The sequence below is a fragment of the Lethenteron reissneri genome, chromosome 54 (assembly GCF_015708825.2).
Source record: "Lethenteron reissneri isolate LAM-NWPU_2019-01 chromosome 54, ASM1570882v1, whole genome shotgun sequence".
Taxonomy (NCBI): Eukaryota; Metazoa; Chordata; class Hyperoartia; order Petromyzontiformes; family Petromyzontidae; genus Lethenteron; species Lethenteron reissneri.
Window position 1 is genome coordinate 5,277,875 of NC_083832.1, and position 21,520 is coordinate 5,299,394.

General features: G+C 50.5%; 1 protein-coding gene and 1 long non-coding RNA gene across 3 annotated transcripts; one reads left to right on the plus strand and one right to left on the minus strand.

The window, feature by feature from the left end:
• The first annotated feature begins 699 nt into the window (after positions 1 to 699).
• On the plus strand, positions 700 to 7,423 carry LOC133356582 (uncharacterized). The gene is made up of 3 exons (XR_009756860.1): positions 700 to 1,028; positions 1,821 to 1,938; positions 5,911 to 7,423. It is a non-coding gene; the product is annotated as an uncharacterized LOC133356582 (long non-coding RNA).
• Positions 7,424 to 8,499: 1,076 nt separating this feature from the next.
• Positions 8,500 to 21,514, minus strand: LOC133356568 (leiomodin-3-like). 2 transcript variants are annotated; one of them, XR_009756859.1, is made up of 4 exons: positions 20,997 to 21,514; positions 15,133 to 16,854; positions 10,195 to 11,457; positions 8,500 to 9,717 (listed from the first exon to the last, which is right to left on the minus strand). XR_009756859.1 is itself a non-coding variant. In XM_061574153.1 (3 exons), the coding sequence occupies exons 1-3, from the start codon at positions 21,453 to 21,455 to the stop codon at positions 11,413 to 11,415; spliced, it is 2,226 nt and encodes a 741-aa protein (XP_061430137.1). In that variant the 5' UTR covers positions 21,456 to 21,514; the 3' UTR covers positions 10,000 to 11,412. The 2 variants fall into 2 exon arrangements, 1 of the variants encoding a protein (XP_061430137.1); XM_061574153.1 differs by lacking the exon at positions 8,500 to 9,717 and having other exon boundaries at positions 10,000 to 11,457.
• Positions 21,515 to 21,520: the final 6 nt, after the last annotated feature.

The window sequence follows — 21,520 nt, forward strand, 5'->3', positions numbered from 1 at the left end:
TTTTGCGTTCACGAATCTGTGACCCCGTGGAGCCGTTTGGCGACTCGAAGCTTCCGCTTGGCTAAGGTAGAATCAGCACTGCGGTGTCGCTGCTGCCCACTGTTTGACGCCCCACCCGACAACCCTTCTTCTTGAATCCTTTATATTAAGTTCGATTGCTTGCTTGCTTGCGTGCTTGTGTGCTTGCTTGCTTGCTTACGACCGTGCAAATATTTCGGTCGTTTTTTAACCCACTTCCCGTGATCCAATCGAGCTGACATTTTCTACACAGACTCGTTGTGTGTGACAAATAATTTTCGTGAAAAAATTCCTAAATGTTACACTGTTTAGGGAAAACAAATTAAATATTTAATTACCAATTGCTTAATACTGGCAGACAATCATCTGACCCATAGGTGGCAGCCATCTCAAGCCAGAGGACGAGAGCACTCTAACCGCCACGCATATAAAGGATTTATAGTGAAAAACTTTGTTTTTATGGGTTATACTTATTTAACCCACTTCCCGTGATCCAATCGAGCTGACATTTTGCACGCAGACTCGTTGTGCGTGACAATTAATTTTCGTAAAAAAATATTGCCAAAATTTTACACTGTTTAGGGAAAACAAATTAAATATTGAATTACCAATTGCTTAATACTGGCAGACAATCATCTGACCCATAGGTGGCAGCCATCTCAAGCCAGAGGACGAGAGGGCTCTAGCCGCCACGCATATAAAGGATTTAGAGTGAAAAACTTTGTTTTTACGGGTTATACTTATTGAACATCGCATCGTGGAACTGACTCCGATATCACTCGCCACTGATGCTCGTCAAGAGGAGCACAGTGTACTAACCGTTACACCCCCCCCCTCCCCATGATCGTGTACAAATAAAAAGGTCCCCCGTGTAGCCCTAGTAGACGTTTGGGGCAAGTGCTGCTATCGAGCAGCTATGAAGGCCGGCACGGCACGCGAGGGGGTGGGTGGCCAGCACCACGCCCGGACAACTTTGTCTTCACAGTGGCAAAGTTTACACACCGCACCAGGTACTCATTCCCGACACACACACACAGATACACACGTGTGCTGGTGTAGTACTGTAAGCACAGCTCTTTTAAAGTGAAGGTTCGTTGGATGAATCCTTAACCCATTGGGTTTGCGAGGCAGCAGTACAGCAAGGGGGTTGGAATCCATCTGTGCGGACCTTTGAGTGTTTTAATCCCGCGTGGAGCTATGAAGCCAAACCACTCATTAATACAATCAAATATGCCAATGCAGAACCCCCCTGGAAAATGAGTCTTAAGCCTCACCAAGGCGTATATCCCCAGTAAACCAGGGCGCTGCTATTAATATCCTAGCGCGTGTGTGGATTAACGTCTTGAAGTATCGACCCAGACAGAGTGCCACTCTCTCTCGACCAGAGGTCGGTCAACCTGGGGCTTTTTGGCTGCCCCCTGAAGGGCAACCGTTTTTAAAAAACGTATAATTTAAACATAATTTAAGGTCGAGATAATTGACCAAATATGGAAGGGAATGGGGTCAACTGCGGGATGTCTTGGTGAGAACATGTACATCAGTCACAAACGGTGTTGTTAAAGAACAACTAATGGGGAACAAACGCTAAATATACGCCGTGTATACCATTACCTGTTGTGTTTAAGTCAGAATGTGTGTAGTTATTGCCATCTGCTGTACACCCGCTGTGTTTGTGTACAAGTGGCTGATGCGGTTAAAGAATGGTTGGTTATCCTCCTTCTTAGAAAGGTTGCCGACCCCAGCTCTAGACAAACGCAGTTGATATCCCACCCATGTTTCTTGGCTCTAACCACGTGTACCAGATATATTCGACGATTCCCGAAGAAGCAAAGCTCCGCAACCGAGCACGTGGCCCGAAACGTCGGACTTCGTCCCGAGCACAACCAGAAAACACATCGGGACCTGAGGCTGGATTGAAAGGTGACGACGTCATCATTGCAACACAACAGCGACAACCCTCGTGCAAGCAGCAGCAGCAGCAGCAGGAGTCGTAGTCGTGGCAGCAGTAGCACATGGAATGTTCTAGCAGTGTGCATGCGCCTGATGAGAGAGTCGCTATTTCTGGCCGTCGTGGTTGAGCGGTGAGAAAGATACCGGGGGCGGTTGAGAGGCGTCACAGTCCGAGACTCCGACAGCCGCCAAGAGTGGCGCTTCTATTTTTAAACCTCCCCGAGCGCAAGGAAAGCAACATTGACACCAACTGTGAGGCCGATGACAATAACATCATCAGCAACCTCGTACAGCCCAACCACCGTCTTCTTGCCCGTGGCATCTCACCCCAGTGGAGAAACAGGAGACGTGTCCCCCTCCTGCTATACCCCCCCACCTGCCCCATCATCATCATCATCACGGAATGGAACATCACAGACAGGGCATCAGTCTTGTGCGCGTGTGCGGAATTCTCGGTGCGACGACGCTGCAGCTACACGGGTCGTGTTTTCGATGGTGGGTTCACTCTGGAGCAGCGGTTTCTCAACACAGCGGTCGCGTAGACGACGGCATGGATACCGTGTGGGATAAATGACAATTACCAGGCGCAGTAGCCTCTTGTAGGCTGATGGGCTGTCACTACACGTGGGGAACGGTAGCGTTTAGCGCGCTGCGCGACGAACCCGGCCACCCGAGTTCGATCCCCGCTCACGGCCAACGCCGGTGGCGATTATCTCAACCGGTTCTGGGCCTCCCCTAGGTCGACTCAGCCTCCTCAAATGAGTACCTGGTGCGGTGTGTAAACATCGCCGCTAGGGAGACAGGCTGGGCGCGGTGCTGGCCACCGCGGCTCTGATTAGCACCGTTGGTTATGTACGGTGCGAAAGAAGTTGAACGTACATAAGTATATACACGTACTCCCTCGTGTGCCGTGCCGGCCTTCATCGGTGCTTGCTAACAGCACTTGCTCCTACAGTCTGTTAAGGCTATATAGAGGACCTTTGCTGTTGCATCGTGTGACATCATTTCTAGACCATGGGATAATGGCTGCAACAGCCGGCACAATGCAAAGTTGTGAACTGCGACGGTTTTCGGCTCTCGGCCAACAACTGCCTCCGGGCAACAACTGGCGCAGACATGTGCCCTTCCAAAATTGGGCGGCCACATTCCAAGCAGCGGTTTTGTGCTTCCTTGTAGCTGTGATGGTGGGACATCGAGGGATGTTTTTAAATCCTTTATATTAAGTTCACTTGCTTGCTTGCTTGCGCGCTTTCGACCGTGCAAATCTTTAGGTCGCTTTTTAACCCACTTCCCGTGATCCAATCGAGCTGACATTTTGCACACAGACTCGTTGTGCGTGACAATTTATTTTCGTGAAATGTTTTTTCTCCAAAATTTTACACTTTTTAGGAAATTTGTTTTAATTATATTTAATTACCAATTGCTTAATGGTTGCAGGCAATTATCTGACCCATAGGTGGCAGCCATCTCAAGCCAGAGGACGAGAGGACTCTAGCCGCCACGCATATAAAGGATTTATAGTGAAAAACTTTGTTTTTACGGGTAAATTTTCTTTTTTGTAAAGATGGAGTGATACGAAACTTTTCTGGAAGGAACGACGTCCGGCGGTCGAGACGAACGATGGAGTGACAACCACGGGTGGCTACGTACGGTGCGAAAGAATTTCAACATACATACACGTACGTAGATTGTTGTCTTTCCACCGCACCTCCGATTAGCACGGTTGGCTACGTACGGTGCGAAAGAGGTTCAACATGCGTGTATGCTGAGCTTCTTTCGCGCCGTACGTAGCCAACCGTGCTAACTGGAGGTGCGGTGGAAGGACAACAAACGATGTACGTATGTTGAACTTCTTTCGCACCGTACGTACATGTTGAGCTTCTTTCGCACCGTACGTAGCCAACCGTGCTAACCATAGGTGAGGTGGAAGAACAACATCAACACAAAAAGCAGTATGAAAACGGTCCCATGTTACAAAAAGCCGGTTTTGAATAAATTAGTTTAAAATCTTTATTATTATCGGAAGGAGGAGTGTTCCAGACGGCCGCAGAAGCGCATCCGAAAGCGCACGAGGCGGTGACCGATCGAGCAAATGTTCACCGCGGTCGGATAGCGACGTTAAGATAATCCTGCTGATAGGGGCGACGTTTTTGTTGTCGGCCTGCTTGGACGCATTGAGTGCGGCTCTCGGTCCAAGGATTGACGGGGGAGCGAGGCCGCCGGCGGGGTGTTAGGGGGCTGGCAGAGGGAGGTAACAAATTAAAAGGTTAAACGATGCTCTCACGGCAGAGGTCGCAACCGGGTACCCGATACCCGTACCCTACCCGATACCCGGCTACCCGTACTCGGCCAGGTACGGGTTCGTGTACCCGTTTGCGACCCTAGTGCGGCCGGGTACGGGTAGGCCGTGAGTCACTGGTGAGTAACCGTTTGTCACTCATTTCGGGTAGGGTACGGGTACGGGTAGGGAACGGGTACCCATTTGCGACCCTGGTGCGGCCGGGTATGGGTACGGGTAAGGAATCAAAACCCGTTTGCGATCTCTGTCTCACGGCTTCTCCGTTCCATCGCAGAGTTCACCAGCACACCGCCAAAGTTGTATCCGCATTGCCGTCGACGCAGACACCACGCGTTCCCCGTTTTCTGAACAGCGCGGGAAGAGGCCGAGGACGCGATTACGTAAAGACCTCGTTCAAACGACCCGCCGCACAATTGACTTTCCTTCTTTTTAAATCCTTTAAAATAAGTTCGCTTGCTTGCTTACAACCGTGCAAATCTTTCGGTCGTTTTTTAACCCACTTCCCGTGATCCAATCGAGCTGACATTTTGCACACAGACTCGTTGTGCGTGACAATTAATGTTCGTGAATTTTTTTTTTCAAAATTTTACACTTTTTAGGACAATAATATAATATTTCATTACCAATTGCTTAATGGTGCAATGCAATCATCTGACCCATAGGTGGCAGCCATCTCAAGCCAGAGGACGAGATGACTCTAGCCGCCACGCATATAAAGGATTTAGAGTGAAAAACTTTGTTTTTACGGGTTATACTTGTTCTCTTTCTCTGCACTCTCCGCGCGCAAATCGCAAATAGCGCCGTTTAAACATTAACACGTGCCCGGTTCGCTCTCGCGCGCATCAAAAATGCGTCCGTTCAACGTGGCGGGAGGGCTTTTTCGAGCGCGCATTTGAGTTTGAACGTCTCAAAGCGCCCTCTTTAGAGAGCTCTGCAACCATCTGACGCCCCGTGAACGCGGCTTGCAAACTCGCTTGGCGATCTCACGTCGGAGAAACTCTGACCAATGCGCTTTTTCGAATCAGCCAACTGGAGTAATGGGCCGTTCGTAAATGATGTCACGCGATTTTAGACGATTTTTGACCGTCCCCCCCCCCCCAATCGTCACACGGCGTCACAAAAAGTCAGAACCCTCCCCCCTCAAATATGACCTCACAAAGCTCTGCTCCCCCCCCAAAAAAAAAAAAAATGCTTCAAATTGCTTTAAACTATTGTCATTGCAGTGCGTTTTTAATGTGCCGCTGCACTCTGATGTTGTAGGAGAAAACATTGATTAAAAGTCTATTTAATTAAGTAGAACGTATTCTTGGTTCTTTCGTCAGCTGACGTTAGGAAAACTGCCACTTTTTCAAAATTTCTTGCTGTGGATTTCACACCTGATGATGATTGCTTGTGTTGCAGTCGAAACGTCGTGAGCATTTTTATTGTTTAATATTTGTATTATTTTATTATTTCCTTCTACGTGACTTTACCGAAAGAACCAATAATGTGAATCCCTGCAGTCACGAAAGCTTTAAATAAAAATGAAAGTAGAACGTGTTGTCTATATTTATTTAAAGTTGGCATTTTGTTGCGACGTCACATTTTTAACCCCCCCCCCTCGTCACACATCGTCACAAATGTCTGACCCCCCCCCCCCCTAGGTGCGTGACGTCATTTATGGACGGCCCCTAAGAGCAAGGCGGAGGTGCAGCCCTTGCTCGTGTCACCGCTACTGGAAGGGCTTCCCGCAATTACAGGGAACTCTTTCCAGAGCTCCCTCCAGATTGTGTTGGAAGGCACTTTGGTCTGCTCTTCCATGTTCGCCAGACTACTTGGAAGAAGTGAAAAGTATCCACACTAGGGCGCCTCGGTGGCTGGGAGATGTTAACTATCTCGTCTGGTATACAGGAGGTTGTGGGTTCGATGCCCACCGCGACGCCTGCTGTATATTTGGAGTTTGCATGTTCTCTCCCCGTGGTCGCGTGGATATGTCTCTGGATCCTCCGGGTTTTCCCTCCACATTAAGGAACGACACGCGTTTCGAGTGTTTGGCTGCTGTAAATGCCCCACGTTATGATACGCCACTTTTTAAATCCTTTATATTAAGTTCGCTTGCTTGCGTGCTTGCTTGCTTGCTTACGACCGTGCAAACCTTTCGTTTTTTAACCCACTTCCCGTGATCCAATCGAGCTGACATTTTGCACGCAGACTCGTTGTGCGTGACAATTAATGTTCGTGAAAATGTTTTTCCAAAATTTTACACTGTTTAGGGAAAACAAATTAATTATTTAATTACCAATTGTTTAATACTGCAGACAATCATCTGACCCATAGGTGGCAGCCATCTCAAGCCAGAGGACGAGAGGACTCTAGCCGCCACGCATATAAAGGATTTAGAGTGAAAAACTTTGTTTTTACGGGTTATACTTATTTTGAGCTGTCATTTGTGGCCAGGTCGCTTCTGAAAAAGAACTGCGTAGCTCAGTAGGGACTTACCTGGTGTTCCCTTGCACGAGGACTCACGCACAACGGAACGTTTTGGCTTGACCGGTTTTTGTGTTTTTTGCACGAGCAGCTACACAAGCGCGACCCACCCATAGGGTCGCCACCTTTGAATGCAGCCGCCGTTTGGTGCAAAACGGAGACCGACAGCACACGGATGCCCTACCCGCGACGCGGGCCAAGTTGGCATCTTGGTGCAACGACGTGGAGTCTGGGCAAAGCTATTTAAACGAGCGTTATTGACGCAATGTATTGAGGTTTGTTGTTGTTGTTGTTTGTGCACCACTGCCAACGCAAGCTGCAGCGTTAGGTAGGTAACTCTGCACGCCAAAGAGGCGCGGGTTGGCAGCCCCGACTCTTTATTCAGATGCTGCTGCTGCTGGAGCCCAAATTGCGTCGCATTATCATCGCAGCAAGCGGACGTCGTGGGGCAGCTCAAAGTATGATCAGACGCAGCTTGCGTGAGTTGAAATAGCTTCTTGACCCTTACCCTGAATAAACACATTCACAAAGTCTAAATTTAGACGCGTTCCATGCTCTGCCAATTTTTATTTTTACAAAATATAAATATTTAATTCAGACCTTTATCCATTAACCGGTGTTACATAGATGATAGGGGAGCAGTGGCGACGCAGTGGTTAGCACATTGAATTAATTATCGACCCAGTGGCCCGGATTCGATTCCCAGCCACAGGCAGAATGAGTAGTGAGTGAAATCACGACTGGTTCACCCGCCAGGTTATCCATTCATCAACTCACAGTGACCGGCGTGGTGAAGTATGGTCAGTCAACCGCCATGAATGGAACGTATGGACAGGCCTTCATCCAGCAGCGGATTGACAAAGGGCTGTAAATTGTCATCGATGTACCTCAATGATAAATCCATCGGTGCAGACTTGGGCAAACGCAGTCGCAAGGAAGCAAAGCTGTCATTCAATCAGTTTTTTTTTCGTCCGAATACCGCAAATTTATTGTCGGTGTTTCTGCCAGACCTCGTTTGTTAAATTACGACAACGCATTTTCACGTGTAACAGGGAGAAGAGCGAAAACAAACAAACAAATACATCCGCAGTCATTGTATGATATCCGAAGCGCATTGGCTGACCAACACGCATCTACCAGTCACATTTAGTACAAAAAAAACACACACAACACACACACTATTATCATACTGCTACTACTACTACAACATCAGCGAGAGTAGCTATCGAGTGTGCAGGCGGTGCAACTGCGCCAGCTTTCCCCGGGCCGGAGCGGCCCATGAGCCGGCCGACGTAGATCGGAGGGCTGGGTGGGTAATAAATTCGACAGAATGCAGATCCCAGGTAATCCCTTGCCCCGGGGCCCATGCCAATCAGGCTACGCCGGTGGTGGTGAACCCCATGCTTACTCATTACAGGGCCCGTGCCAACCATCGATGCCATTGAACGTGAAGCAAGTGGCCCGGTTTCCTAAACTAAACTCAACTAATTGTTTTATTTTCTTGGTTCTTTCGGTAAAGTCACGTAGAAGGGAAATAATAAAATAATACAAATATAAAAAAATAAAAATTCTTACGACGTTTCGACTGCAACACAAGCAATCATTATCAGGTGTGAAATCCACAGCAAGAACATTTTCTTGCTGTGGATTTCACAGGATTTTTTTTCTTGCTGTGGATTTCACAACTGATGATGATTGCTTGTGTTGCAGTCGAAACGTCGTGAGAATTAGTATTTTTTATATTTGTATTATTTTATTATTTCCCTTCTACGTGACTTTACCGAAAGAACCAAGAATATGAATCCCTGCAGTCACGAAAGCTTTAAATAAAAAAAAACACTTGTTTTATTTGACGAGGTAAGGCGCCACTGAGCTGTGTTGCAGTTCTTTTTCGGAAACGACCTGGCGATCACAAATGATAGCTCAAGGAAGTGGCTCATCATCATCATGTGGAAGCTTATAGCAGCCAAATAACTCCAATCGCATGTTGATTCCACATGTAGAGGGAAAAGCCGGTGGACCGGGAGAAAAATCCACGCAATCACAAGTACAGAGAACACACAAACTCTAAATATACAGGCATCAGGGTCGAGATCTAACCCACAACTTCCTGTATACCAGGCGAGGTAGTTAACATCTCGCCATCGTACCCTGGGGGTCAAAGTGTAAACACGTTGTCGGGGCCTTCAAAGACATTGCGAGGGAGGTGATGCTTAGTGATCAGTGGCAGAACACGTGGGGCACTGGGACATTGAAGATGCAAACCTCCGATTAGCACGGTTGCCTACGTACGGTGCGAAAGAAGTTCAACATACATACGTACACAGCAGAGGTGGTGGGGGGGGGCTCACTTAATTCAATTCCACCGAGGCTACGTCACTGGTGGTAAATCCCAAAACTGTGATCATGATAAATTGTGATCATTTCAATCAAATTATCTCCTGCCTCAGCAGTTCTCCTGCTGTGTTTTTTCACCTGAAGACGATTGCTTGTGTTGCGATCGAAACGTCGTGATTAAAAAAAATAATTCTATCTAGGTGACTTTAACCGAAAGACCCAAAGAGTATAATTATAATGAAACAAAAAAAAACACAACGGCCACTTTTAGCTGCTTACGTTTAGCCCAGAGGGGGTAGCGGCAGTGGGTCAGGGGCAGGTTGGTGTTTGGTGGCGGCGATGGCAACATTGTGAATGTCAGGAGGTGGGAGCAACTAAGCGGATGTCTGGGTCCAATCGTAAACAAAAAAGTCGGCTAACAGTAGCCGTGTGAACAGGTACAAGCTCGATTTAAAGCTTTCGTGACCGCAGGGATTCATCTTCTTGGTTCTTTCGGTCATGAAATAATTCTCACGACGTTTCGGCCACAACGCAAGCAGCCATCCCCAGGTGATAAGCAGGTCTGTCGAGAAGACAGAGTTTTATTTTATTATGTTTTATTTTTATTATTTTATTATTTCCCTTCTACGTGACTTTACCGAAAGAATCTTCTTGGTTCTTTCGGTAAAGTCACGTAGAAGGGAAGTAATAAAATAATAAAAATAAAACATAATAAAACAATTCTCACGACGTTTCGGCCACAACGCAAGCAGCCGTCCTCAGGTGAAAACCAGGTCCGTCGAGGCGACAGAGTCTGAATGAAACAGCACACGAGCTTGGAGCATATATATAAGCTGGGCGCATTGACAAAGGAATTTGCATATCAAATTCCTTTGTCAATGCGCCCAGCTTATATATATGCTCCAAGCTCGTGTGCTGTTTCATTCAGACTCTGTCGCCTCGACGGACCTGGTTTTCACCTGAGGACGGCTGCTTGCGTTGTGGCCGAAACGTCGTGAGAATTGTTTTATTATGTTTTATTTTTATTATTTTATTACTTCCCTTCTACGTGACTTTACCGAAAGAACCAAGAAGATGAATCCCTGCAGTCACGAAAGCTTTAAATCGAAATTTACCGAAAGAACTAAAGAAGAGGTACAAGCTCGCTTGATTTGGAGCGATGATGTCCACGAACATTCTAACTCGGGTTGCCTTAGCTTCGTGGTGTCTCCCTAGGATCATGCTCTTGTTGAGGCAGCTGCTGTCCTGTGAAGTCTTCCCCCCGTGTGCCGTGTAAGAATGTTGACAACAACGATGATGCACCGCTCAAGACGAGGAATGCACACGCAGCTATCCCCTCTTGCCGAATTTCTCAGAAATGCAGATTTTACATTTTCTTCTGACCCTATATGCAACACGGCCAACACATTTGGCGGCAGCCAGTTGGTGTTCAGGGCCACCCAAGAGAGGTCCCTGGCAGTGGGCGAAATTGTAACTACCTCGCCTGTTTGTGGGTTCGATCCCGACCGTGACGCCTGCTGCTGTATATTTGGAGTTTGCGTGTCTCTCTCCCCGCGGTCGCGTGGATTTTTCTCCGAGTTCTCCGTTTTTTTTCCTCCACAATTTTTGGCTGCTATAAATGACCACGTGATAAGCCACTTCGTTGGGTTATCATTTGCGATGGCCAGGTCGCTGAAGACAGCCATATAGCTTAGTGGGAGACTTACCTGGTAAAATAAATTAGTTTAGTTTGGACGGCCACGTGGATCCGGCCCTTTGACCCATTCGTGCCAAAACATATTAAGAGGGCCGTTGTGGGACCCTCTTTTGTGTGAGGCCCCGGATCACTTTTGCCACCAAAACAAAGATCCCCCGTATAGCCTTAACAGACTATTGGGGCAAGTGCTGTTAGCGAGCACCTATAAAAGCCGGCACGGCATACGAGGGGATGGGTGGCCAACACCACGCCCGGCCGCCTTTGTCTCGCCAGTGACGATATTTACACACCGCACTAGCGACTCATTTAAGGCTGAGTCGACCTAGGAGAGGCCCAGGACCGGTTCAGATAATCGTCACTGGTGTTGGCCGTGAGCGGGAATCGAACCCGGGTCGCCAGGTTCATAACGCAGCGCGCTAACCGCTACCCAGAACCGCTACACGTCCTATGTTTTTTTTGCCACCACCACCACCCCACACACCCCCCACTCTACATCCGGGCGGCTCCGTTGGCGTGCGGAGCGCTAAGCAGGTCACGTGAGAGGGCATCAGAGTGAACACCGTTGCCTCCGCAGGGTGTCGCGGCGCGGCGTCTCCGAAATGTTCGCGAAAGTTAAAGAGTTGGGGACTTTCATTCCACGTCTTCGCTACTTCAGATACTCCTCCTTCAATTGTTCCATCGATTTCGGGGTCTGGAAAAGAGAAAGCAGGTCGTTAATCGTTCGTGCAAAAAACAAACAAACAAACGCACAAGCGCACACATCGCACGCGGTGGTCACACACACACCGCGCGTTTCTTTGTTTCTCTCGCGAGAAATCCAAACGCGGCGTCCCTCGTCGGTGGTGGCGCGCGCGGTGAGAAACGACCGTTCAGCGGCACGCACGAGCCCCGTGGGGTGGCGTCATTGGGTTCGTCATTGTAACGCAGACCGGAGTTGAATGGGCGTGTGAAGCGTGCACCGACGTAACGAGGAGCATTAGGTTGGGAAGCTGCGAACGCAGGTGGGAGAAAAAATTAACCCGTAAAAACAAAGTTTTTCACTATAAATCCTTTATATGCGTGGCGGCTAGAGTCCTCTCGTCCTCTGGCTTGAGATGGCTGCCACCTATGGGTCAGATGATTGCCTGCCACCATTAAGCAATTGGTAATTAAATATAATTTTTTTGTCCTAAAAAGTGTAAAATTTTGGAAAAAAATTTTCACGAAAAGAAATTGTCACGCACAACGAGTCTGTGTGGAAAATGTCAGCTCGATTGGATCACGGGAAGTGGGTTAAAAAACGACCGAAAGATTTGCACGGTCGTAAGCGCGCAAGCAAGCAAGCAAATGAACTTAATATAAAGGATTTAAAAACGCATGCGTGCATACACACACAAACAAAGACAAAGATCCCCCATATAGCCTTAACAGACTGTAGGGGCAAGTGCTGTTAGTGAGCACCTATGAAGGCCGGAACGGTACACGTGGAGGTGGGTGGCCAGCACCACGCCAGACCGCCTTTGTCTCCCGAGTGGCAATGTTTACACACCGCACCAGGTACTCATTTGAGGCTGAGTCGACCTAGGCGAGGCCCGGGACCGGTTCTGATAATCGTCACTGGTGTTGGCCGTGAGCGGGAATCGAACCCGTGTCGCCAGGTTCATAGCGCAGCGTAGCGCTAACCGCTACACACACGCACGCACACACACACATGCCAGCCCTGTAACATCGGGGACGGCGGGGGGGTGTGGGGGATTGGCTGAGCCCCTCGTTGCTGGAGGCTCTGCTCCCTTCTAATTCTATACCTGGGTCCACACCTGGGAAATCATTTGCGCACCTTGGTTGCACGCGCAACAAACGATTCACTATTATCTTCTTGGTTCTTTCGGTAAAGTCACGTAGAAGGGAAGTAATAAAATAATAAAAATAAAACATAATAAAATAATTCTCACGACGTTTCGGCTGCTGATCCTGCATAATGCATGGGCATAATATGACTTTGAACCCCCCCCCCGCCCACCTCCTACGCATTTCCCATGAATATGCTAAATTCCTCTTGATATGCACATTCTTTTGTTAAGGTGCTCTTCTTCCACCTCCAACCCAGCTTATATATAAGCTCCAAGCTTGTCAGTGTCTCATTCTTCACCTGAAGACGGCTGCTTGCGTTGTAGCCGAAACGTCGTGAGAATTATTTTATTATGTTTTATTTTTATTATTGTATTACTTCCCTTCTACGTGACTTTACCGAAAGAACCAAGAAGATGAATCCCTGCAGTCACGAAAGCTTTACATCGAGATTCACTATTATTTCCACTACTGCTGCCTCGTTGGCAGCGGTGTGCAAGCACAGTTAACGCCAACGACGTTTCGGGCAATGGCCCTTCTTCACAGCGCACAGTGGCATCGACGGATGCGTTGAGTTGTTCTTTTTATTTCCCCAATCTCTAACCACGTGGACGTCTGCAACCGGTTGCGAACAGTTGCGCAACCGTGTGCAACTACTCGCCCAGGTGCGATCCTGGCTTCAGTCGAGCCCATGGGGTGGGCAGACCGCGGCTCTCTAAGGCAGCGGTCCACAACCTTTTCGGTACCAGGGACCGGTTTCGTGGAAGACAATTTTTCACGGACCGGGGGGTGGGGGGCGGTCATTATTGGGTCTTCCCCCTTTTCAAAGAAGCTCTCCAGCGACGTTTGTTTTTTTTACTCATTGTGGCTACTAGGGGTTAGCAGCTTGTGGGCTTACCAACACTGTGACTGAGACAAGTGCGTAGTGCAGGGAACGAGGCGTGGACGGAAGTGGTGAATAATAAAATAATGGGGGCGGGCCACGCGCGGACTCACCGCTCTCACCTCTTGCTGCTGTGCGGCCCGGTTCCTAACAGGACACGTGACCGGTACCGGTCGACGGCCCGGGGGTTGGTGACCCCTGCTCTAAGAAGGGACTGCTGCTTCGTGACTCATTTCGGACCCGCCGTCTCGTACTCACCACCACAGCGCAGCATTGTTGCGGCTCTCGGAATATTGAGCTTGCTTTTTTACTTTTTTTTACCGAATTTTTGTCGTTTAATCTCTTCTTGTTATTTTGGTTCGCCGACACCACCCCCCCCACCCCACACCCCCCCGGGTCGAGGCAGGCAATGCTGGACACAGCCTCTCGTCGAACACACACAGGGGGCGAGAGCCGGGGAGGGAAACGCGACAGACACGAGCAGATGGTGTCGTTGCCGGTGACTCCAATAGCTCAGCAAAGTGGCTCATGATCGTCACCATCGTGTGGAAGTGTATAGCAGCCGAATTACTCTAAACGCGCGATGTTTGATTCTAAATGTGGAGGGAAAACTCCGAGGGCCCGGAGAAAAATCCACAAAAACCACGGTAAGGCCCCACTGAGATATATGGCTCTTTTGAGCGACCTGGCTATCGCAAATGTTAACCCAATGAAGTGGCTTATCACGTGGTCATTTATAGCAGCCAAATATTGCGGAGGGAAAAACCGGAGAACCCGGAGAAAAATCCACGCGCGGGGAGAGACACGCAAACTCCAAATATACAGCAGCAGGCGTCAGGGTCGGGATCAAACCCACGACCTCCTGCATACCAGGCGAGGTAGTTAACATCTCCGAGCCACCGTGGCTCGCCCAACTAACTACGGTGCACCTATTAACGCCGGTGGACAGCGGTGAGCGGAGTTATGGAACTCGCTCACCGTTGGTTCAACTTCCACGCCCGGATCAGCGCGCTGACCATACGTACGTACGTACATTGAACTTCTTTCGCACCGTACGTAGCCTAACCGTGCTAATCGGAGGTGCGGGGGAATATCATGAACTCAAGCCAGTGTTTGTTTGTGGATCTGGCCCCCTACTCATTAGCGGCCATTAAGAGGGTCGTTGTGAGGCCCTCTGTTGTGTGAGGCCCTGGGTCACTATTTTCCACCATCATCCCCCCTCCACTCTCCATCCGGGCGGCTCTGCTGGCGTGCGGAGGGCTGAGGAGGTTTGCCTGAGAGAGCATCATCATCAGCATCATCATCAACGTGAACACCGTCGCGCCTCCCCATGGTGTCGCGGTGTCCGCGCCAACCGTTACCTCGTTTCACGCCAAATTCCGGTCGTGCTCGCAGCGGGCTTCTGGCTCGCCATCGAACAAAGGCGGTCACCTCCGATTAGCACGGTTGGCTACGTACGGTGCGAAAGATGTTCAACCGCACAACCTGTCTCTATGACGAGCGGTCTCGTGACGAGAATCGGACATAACGCGGTGAACGTACGAGGGGATCGCGGCCCACTCTACGGGGCAGACGCACACACGGAGAGAGCGAGAGGGGACAAGCGAACGGCGCGACCGCACGCAATTCTCTCGCGAGCACGCGGCGGGCCCTTACCATCTTCAGCATGGCGACGTTCGTCGTCCGAATCTCCGACATGAGGTCCTCGTGGATGCAGTTCTCCTTGGGCTTGGGGTTCTGCTTCACCTTCCGCTTCCGCGTGGGCTGCAGCACGTGCCGGAAGTCGTGCTGCTCGCGCTTGAGCAGAAAGCGCGACTGGGCCTTCGACGACGAATCCTTCTCGCCCTCGGGCCTCTTCTTCAGCCTGGGACCCCCCGTGGCGCCGGTCTCCTCCTGCGACAGCACCCCCTGCATGTTCCACCCGCCGCCTTCGCCGCCGCGGCGGCCGCCGCCCATCGCGTCCTCGCCGCTGGCCGACGACGATCTGTGCGACTCGGCCTGCGTCCGGCCGACGCTCCTCGGTTTCCTGCCGTCGGCCGGGACCGGCGAGCCGGGCGGCCGCGGAGACCTCGGCGCCGGCGGCGACGCCGGAAGCGACTGGGAGCCACGGAGGACCTTGTGTCGCGGAGACGCGGCGAGCCCGTCCGTCCAGCCCTCCTCCTCCTCCTCGCCCTCCTCCTCCTCGTCATAGTGGCCCTCCTTGCCCTCCTCGCCCATCTCGGCCAGGCCCGCCGCCAGCATCCTCCTGATCTGCTGCTGCTCCTCCTGGATGCGCTGCTCCATGAGCCGCTGCTGCCGCTGGCGGTCGAGGTTGCGCGTCAGCAGGTTGGTGACGATCATGCGCGGGCCCGGCAGCTCGAAGTGGTAGCCCATCTTGAGCAGGGTGTTGTTTGCCTTGAGCAGGCGCGAGATCTCCATCTCGGCCTGCGTGCCCAGGATGTGCCGCTGGTTGTGGAAGCGCAGCTCCAGCAGGGCCTCGTTGAACTGCAGGCAGCGCATGATGGCCACGATGCCCCGGCCCGAGATGAAGTTGGACTCCAGGTTGAGCTTGTCGATGCTGCGGTTGGCACGCAGCATGTTGGCGATGGCGTACGCCACGTTGTCGTCCGAGTGCGTGTTGGCGATGCTGAACACCTTCACGTGCTTGTTCTTCTTGAGCGCCTCGGCGAACTGCACCAGCGTCTCCATGGGGACGTTCTCGATGTTGTTGAGGTTGACCTCCGTCAGCTCGGGGTCGTTGTTCTGGACCCCCCTGAGGGCGTCGTCCACGATCGTCGGGTTTCCCGACAGACGGCCGGGTCCCTTCGCCGCAGGCCCTTTGCCCAGTGGCCCCTTGCCCATGGGCCCCTTCTGAAGGGCCCCAAACTTGGCCGCGAGCTGATCCTTCAGGCTGTTGGCCAACGCTCCGGGGAGCTTGAGAGGCTCTTTCGGTTTGAATGACTCGGCGTCGTCGTCGCCACCGCCATCACCATCGCCTTGCTTCTGTTCACCAGTGGGGTTATCTGCGTTGTCAGCGGCGGTGGCGCCGGCAGGTTCACTCGAGCCCTCCTGGGGAGGCGTGACGGAGCCGCGTCCGTTCGGAACGCCGACGCCGTTCGCCGTCGACGCCGATTCTCCTCCCGCCGCCGAACGGCTCTCGCCGCGGGCGAAGGACTCTACCGGCGCGCTCCTCTCGCGCTCCTCGCCGCCCGAGTCGGAACTCTCGGACGAACGTTCGCGGGGCTTCCCGGCGACGTGGCCGGGAGGCCCCTCCGCGCGAGCCGCCCGCTCGGCCGTGCCGTTCTCGGCCGCGCGGCCGCTGCTCTTCTCCGCGTCGACCGCTTCCTCGTCTTCCGCCAGCGGTCGCCGGGAATCGATTTTGCCGTCACCGTTTTTGTTCTGCGGAGGGAACGAAACGGGGGAGGAGGTGGGGGGGGGGGAATTCGGCTTTTGCAACAACTCTCGTGAAAAATACATACTTTAATAATAATAATAAAATGCTATTAAAATGATTTTAAACGTTGACGTGCAAAGCTCTACCCCCGTTTATATCGACAAGCAACCTGACTGCGAATGTATGATGGTTAATACAAAAATCCCCCGCATAACCTCAACAGACTATTGGGACAAGTGCTGTTAGCGAGCACCTACGAAGGCCGGCATGGCACACGAGCGGGTGGGTGGCCAGCACTACGCCCGTCCACCTTTGTCTTCCCAGTGGCGATGAGAGGCTGTGTCGACCTAGTTGATGCCCAGGGCCGGTTCAGATAATCATCACTGGTGTTGAGAATTGAACTCGGGTCGCCGGGTTCGTAGCGCAGCGCTAACCACGACGCCACCGCTTTCCACACGGTTAATAAAAATGCGTGCATACATACACGTGGATGTTGGATATCCGATTCCCGAATTCTTTGGCCTTTGATCGCTCCAACGTTTGAAGTGGGCGTCTGTGATGAAGCTCTTTTTAAATCCTTATATTAAGTTCACTTGCTTGCTTGCTTGCGCGCTTACGACCGTGCAAATCTTTCGGTCGTTTTTTAACCCACTTCCCGTGATCCAATCGAGATGACATTTTCCACACAGACTCGTTGTGCGTGACAATTTATGCTCGTGACATTTTTTGTTCCAAAATTTTACACTTTTTAGGACAAAAAAATTATATTTAATTACCAATTGCTTAATGCTGCAATGCAATCATCTGACCCATAGGTGGCAGCCATCTCAAGCCAGAGGACGAGAGGACTCTAGCCGCCACGCATATAAAGGATTTATAGTGAAAAACTTTGTTTTTACGGGTTATACTTGTATAGCTCATGCGATTCCTCCAGGGTAACAAAATTATCTGATTCCGTATAATCCTTCCTGTCACTGACAGACCTCGCCCACCCCCCTCCGGCCGTGAATCTGCGACACGAATTTCTCTTCGCTCTCAATTCGTTCCCGGATCGCTCGCGGGCACCGAAAACGCCAAGCGGCCAGCAACAAACGGCGCCGCTCTTTGATCGTCAACCGATTCGGCCGGTGAGAATGAATGAGGAGCAAGATGAGCGCAAAGTGTAAGAATAAAAGACTTTGGGTTTGTTTGTCGATGGAGTTAACAGGCCTGCAGGGGCTGTAAGCGGGGAGATGAGCATTTCGGCTTCATTTGAGCCGGGAAATAACTCTCACTTGAATTTCGATTTAAAGCTTTCGTGACTGCAGGGATTCATCTTCTTGGTTCTTTCGGTAAAGTCACGTAGAAGGGAAATAATAAAATAATAAAAGTAAAACATATTACAATAATTTTCACGACGTTTCGGTCACCTGAGGACGGCTGCTTGCGTTGTGGCCGAAACGTCGTGAGAATTGTATTTAATTTTATTATGTTTTATTTTTATTATTTTATTATTTCCCTTCTACGTGACTTTACCAAAAGAACCAAGAAGATGAACTCTCACTTGCTGTTGGCTTCTTTTAAGAAATCTATATTTTTAGCTCCAAAAAATAAAATTTGCAACGCGTTGCTTTAGGATCGACATTGGAACACTGAGTATGTGAGTCCCTCTACGTGTCTCTATGTTTCTAAATTATTCTCTGGATCTCTGTGGGTCTCTATGGGTTTCTATGGGTCTGTAGAAACACGCCTTTAGAGTGTTTGGCTGCCATGAATTCCCACGTGATAAGCCACTTCGTTGAGCAGCTTTCTGATTCGTGACAGCGGCGGTCGCTTCTGGAAAATAGTCACGCAGCTCAGTCGGGGGCCTTACGTAGCAAAATAAAAATAAATAGTTTGAATAGTTTTGAGGTGGGTAGCCACTGGAAAATCCTGGGGTGGGGAGATGGTGGGTCCGGGGGGGGGGGGTGGTGGTGGGGGTGGGGTGTAGTCTGCCCCCCCCCCTGTCACTTTCCATTCCACTCAGATGGCCTTCCCCCCACACACACCCTCCCCCGAGCTCCCCTGGAGAGGAACTGGGCACAAACATCTCGCAGATACACTGCTCAGTAACGAGGCCGTGTTGTTGACTACCTTCACCAAAACTAAACACGACAGCCTCCCCGTGATTGAACGAGAGCCGGGAATGCTCTGGCGGCAGCAGAGGCAGCATTTTAAAGTTTTGAACTCCGATCGTTGGCCGTCGGCCGGCCGAAAGATCTGGGAGGGTCTCCATGGGTCAGTCGGCGAGCCCGAGTGGAGAATCCCCTCCACGTGTGTTTGTATGTTTGTGTGTGGGTGTTTGTGTGTGGGTGTTTGTGTGGGTGTTTGTGCATTTGTGTGGGTGTTTGTGTATGTTTGTATGTATGTCGGTATGTTTGTGTGTCTTCTTGGTTATTTCGGTAAAGTCACGTAGAAGGGAAATAATAAAATAAAACATAATAAAATAAAATTCTCACGACGTTTCGGCCACAACGCAAGCAGCCGTCCTCAGGTGAAGAACAGGGCTGTCGAAAAGACAGCGTCATAGCTTTAAATAGAAAATATTTGCGTGTGTTTGTTTGTGTGTTTGTATGTGTGTGTATTTGTGTGTTTGTGTGTGGGTGTTTGTGCATTTGTGTGGGTGTTTGTGTATGTTTGTATGTATGTATGTTTGTGTGTTTGTGTGTTTGTGTGTATTTGTGTGTTTGTGTATGGGTGTTTGTGCATTTGTGTGGGTGTTTGTGTATGTTTGTATGTCGGTATGTTTGTGTGTTTGTTTGTGTGTATTTGTGTGTGTTTGTGTATGTTTGTGTGTATGTTTGTGTGTTTGTATGTGTGTTTGTATGTATTTGTGTGTGCCTGCTTGTCTTTGTGCTTGTTTGTGTTGGTTTGTATGTATGTTTGTGTGTGTGTTTGTGTGTGCCTGCTTGTCTTTGTGCTTGTTTGTGCTGGCTTGTGTGTGATGCTGACAACGGGACCGTCTCGGGTGCCGTGGCGGCCTTCCATAGGGTGCTACTCGCTAACAGCACTTGCCCCAATAGTCTGTTGAAGGCTACGCGGGGGATCTCTGCCTTTTTGGAGGGGTGGAACTGGAGTGCCACAGAGAAGACCCACGGTACCGTCTCGCGGTGCACGCGAGAGGATTTGCACTGGGAACGTTGTCAATGGAAGAAGTTACCAGCGATAATGTTTGCGACTGGGTAACATTGCTGCTGGCAACTTCCGTCACTGACGAGCCACGAGCAGCAAATCTCAAAGGCTCTCCCAGATGCGACAGAAAGTGGCCTCACAGGCACGGCTCCTCGACAACCTCGAAGGAAGACGGGGGTCACCCCATCACCGCGTGCTGTCGGATGTGCTTCTGTGGCCGTCGGGAATGCTCTCCCTTACGATGTTAGGACACCACTGGAGCGACGCACTTTGAAATAATTTCGATTGTAAACTCATCGCTTTAGTTTGTTGTCCTTCCATCGCAACTCCGATGTTGAACTTCCTTCTGCGAAAGAAGTTCGACACGCGTACATCTTATTATTTGGGTCTTTCGGTAATGCCACGTAGATAGGTTCAAAGAAAATAGCAAAAAAAATAACAAAAAACTACAACACAGCGTTTGTCATCGTTCGTCATCGGGAAGATGGCGAACGCTTGTGTTGCGATCGAAACGTCGTAGTTTTTTGTTATTTTTTGTGATTTTATTTGATCCCATCTATGTGACTTTACCGAAAGACCCAAAGAATATGGATTCCTGCAGTCACGAAAGCTTTAAGTCAAGATTTATACGTACATCTTTGTTTATGCGTGTATCGGCGTTTTTTTTCACACGCAAAAAAAAAAATCATCCTGCCACGTTCAACGCTTTATTTTCGTCGCGTAATTATTTTTAATTTTCCTGAAGGTTCTGAGTCTCCTGACGCTCAGCAAGTGCTCAGTTGGACTGCACCGAGGGCCCCTGTTTGGGTCTGCCTCTCGTGGGGGCTCTGTTCCCACTCGGGATGTGTCCTTTCTTTTCCCAATTGATCCGCTAAAAACAAAAAAATTAAACCCTCTCCATCACCCCAAAAGAAGAGAATTAAAACGTCCGGCTGGTCGGTGGGAGTCAGTGTCAAGTTTGACAGCGTTAACGCCCTCTTACTCTCTCTCCTCTCACCTGTCCGTTGACCAGAGGCTCTGGAATCCTCTCGAGATCCACCAGCTTCTTCTGCTTCTGCATGTAGTCGATGAGCGAGTGGTGGCTGTAGGAGCCGGTCGCTATCTTCTCTGTCTGGTCCTTCTGCCGCATGCCAACGGGCAGGGAGACGTCCGGCTGGATGTCGTCCAGGTCCCTCTCCAGCTCCCGCAGCTGATCCTTGGACAACGCCGAGAGGATTTCGTCTTCGTCAAACTCTTTCCCGTTGTCGCCGTCACCGTCGTCATCGTCGTCGGTACTTCCTGTGGCCTCTTCCTCCTCCTCCTGCTCCTCCTGCTCCTCGTCGTTTGCGGCCACTTCCTCGGCGAGCTGCTGCAGCTGCTCAGGCGACAGGTTGGCGAGGATGGCATCTTCGTCGAAATCATCGTCCTCGTCGCCGTTGCGGTGGTCCGATCCGTCTCGTTCCTGGTCCCTCGACATCCCGAGCGCGAGGGTGCGAGTGAGGGCCGGTGAGAGGAGGAGGGCGGGGGCGCTGCTTCCCTGCG

Bases quoted from the DNA above. Each gene is read 5' to 3' on its own strand.
- LOC133356568 (XM_061574153.1), bottom strand. From the start codon at position 21,455: ATGTCGAGGGACCAGGAACGAGACGGATCGGACCACCGCAACGGCGAC. The intron at 16,855-20,996 runs GTGAGAGGAGAG...TTCCCTCCGCAG, and splicing joins AGCCTCTGGTCAACGGACAG to AACAAAAACGGTGACGGCAA. The intron at 11,458-15,132 runs GTAAGGGCCCGC...TCTCTTTTCCAG, and splicing joins ACGTCGCCATGCTGAAGATG to ACCCCGAAATCGATGGAACA.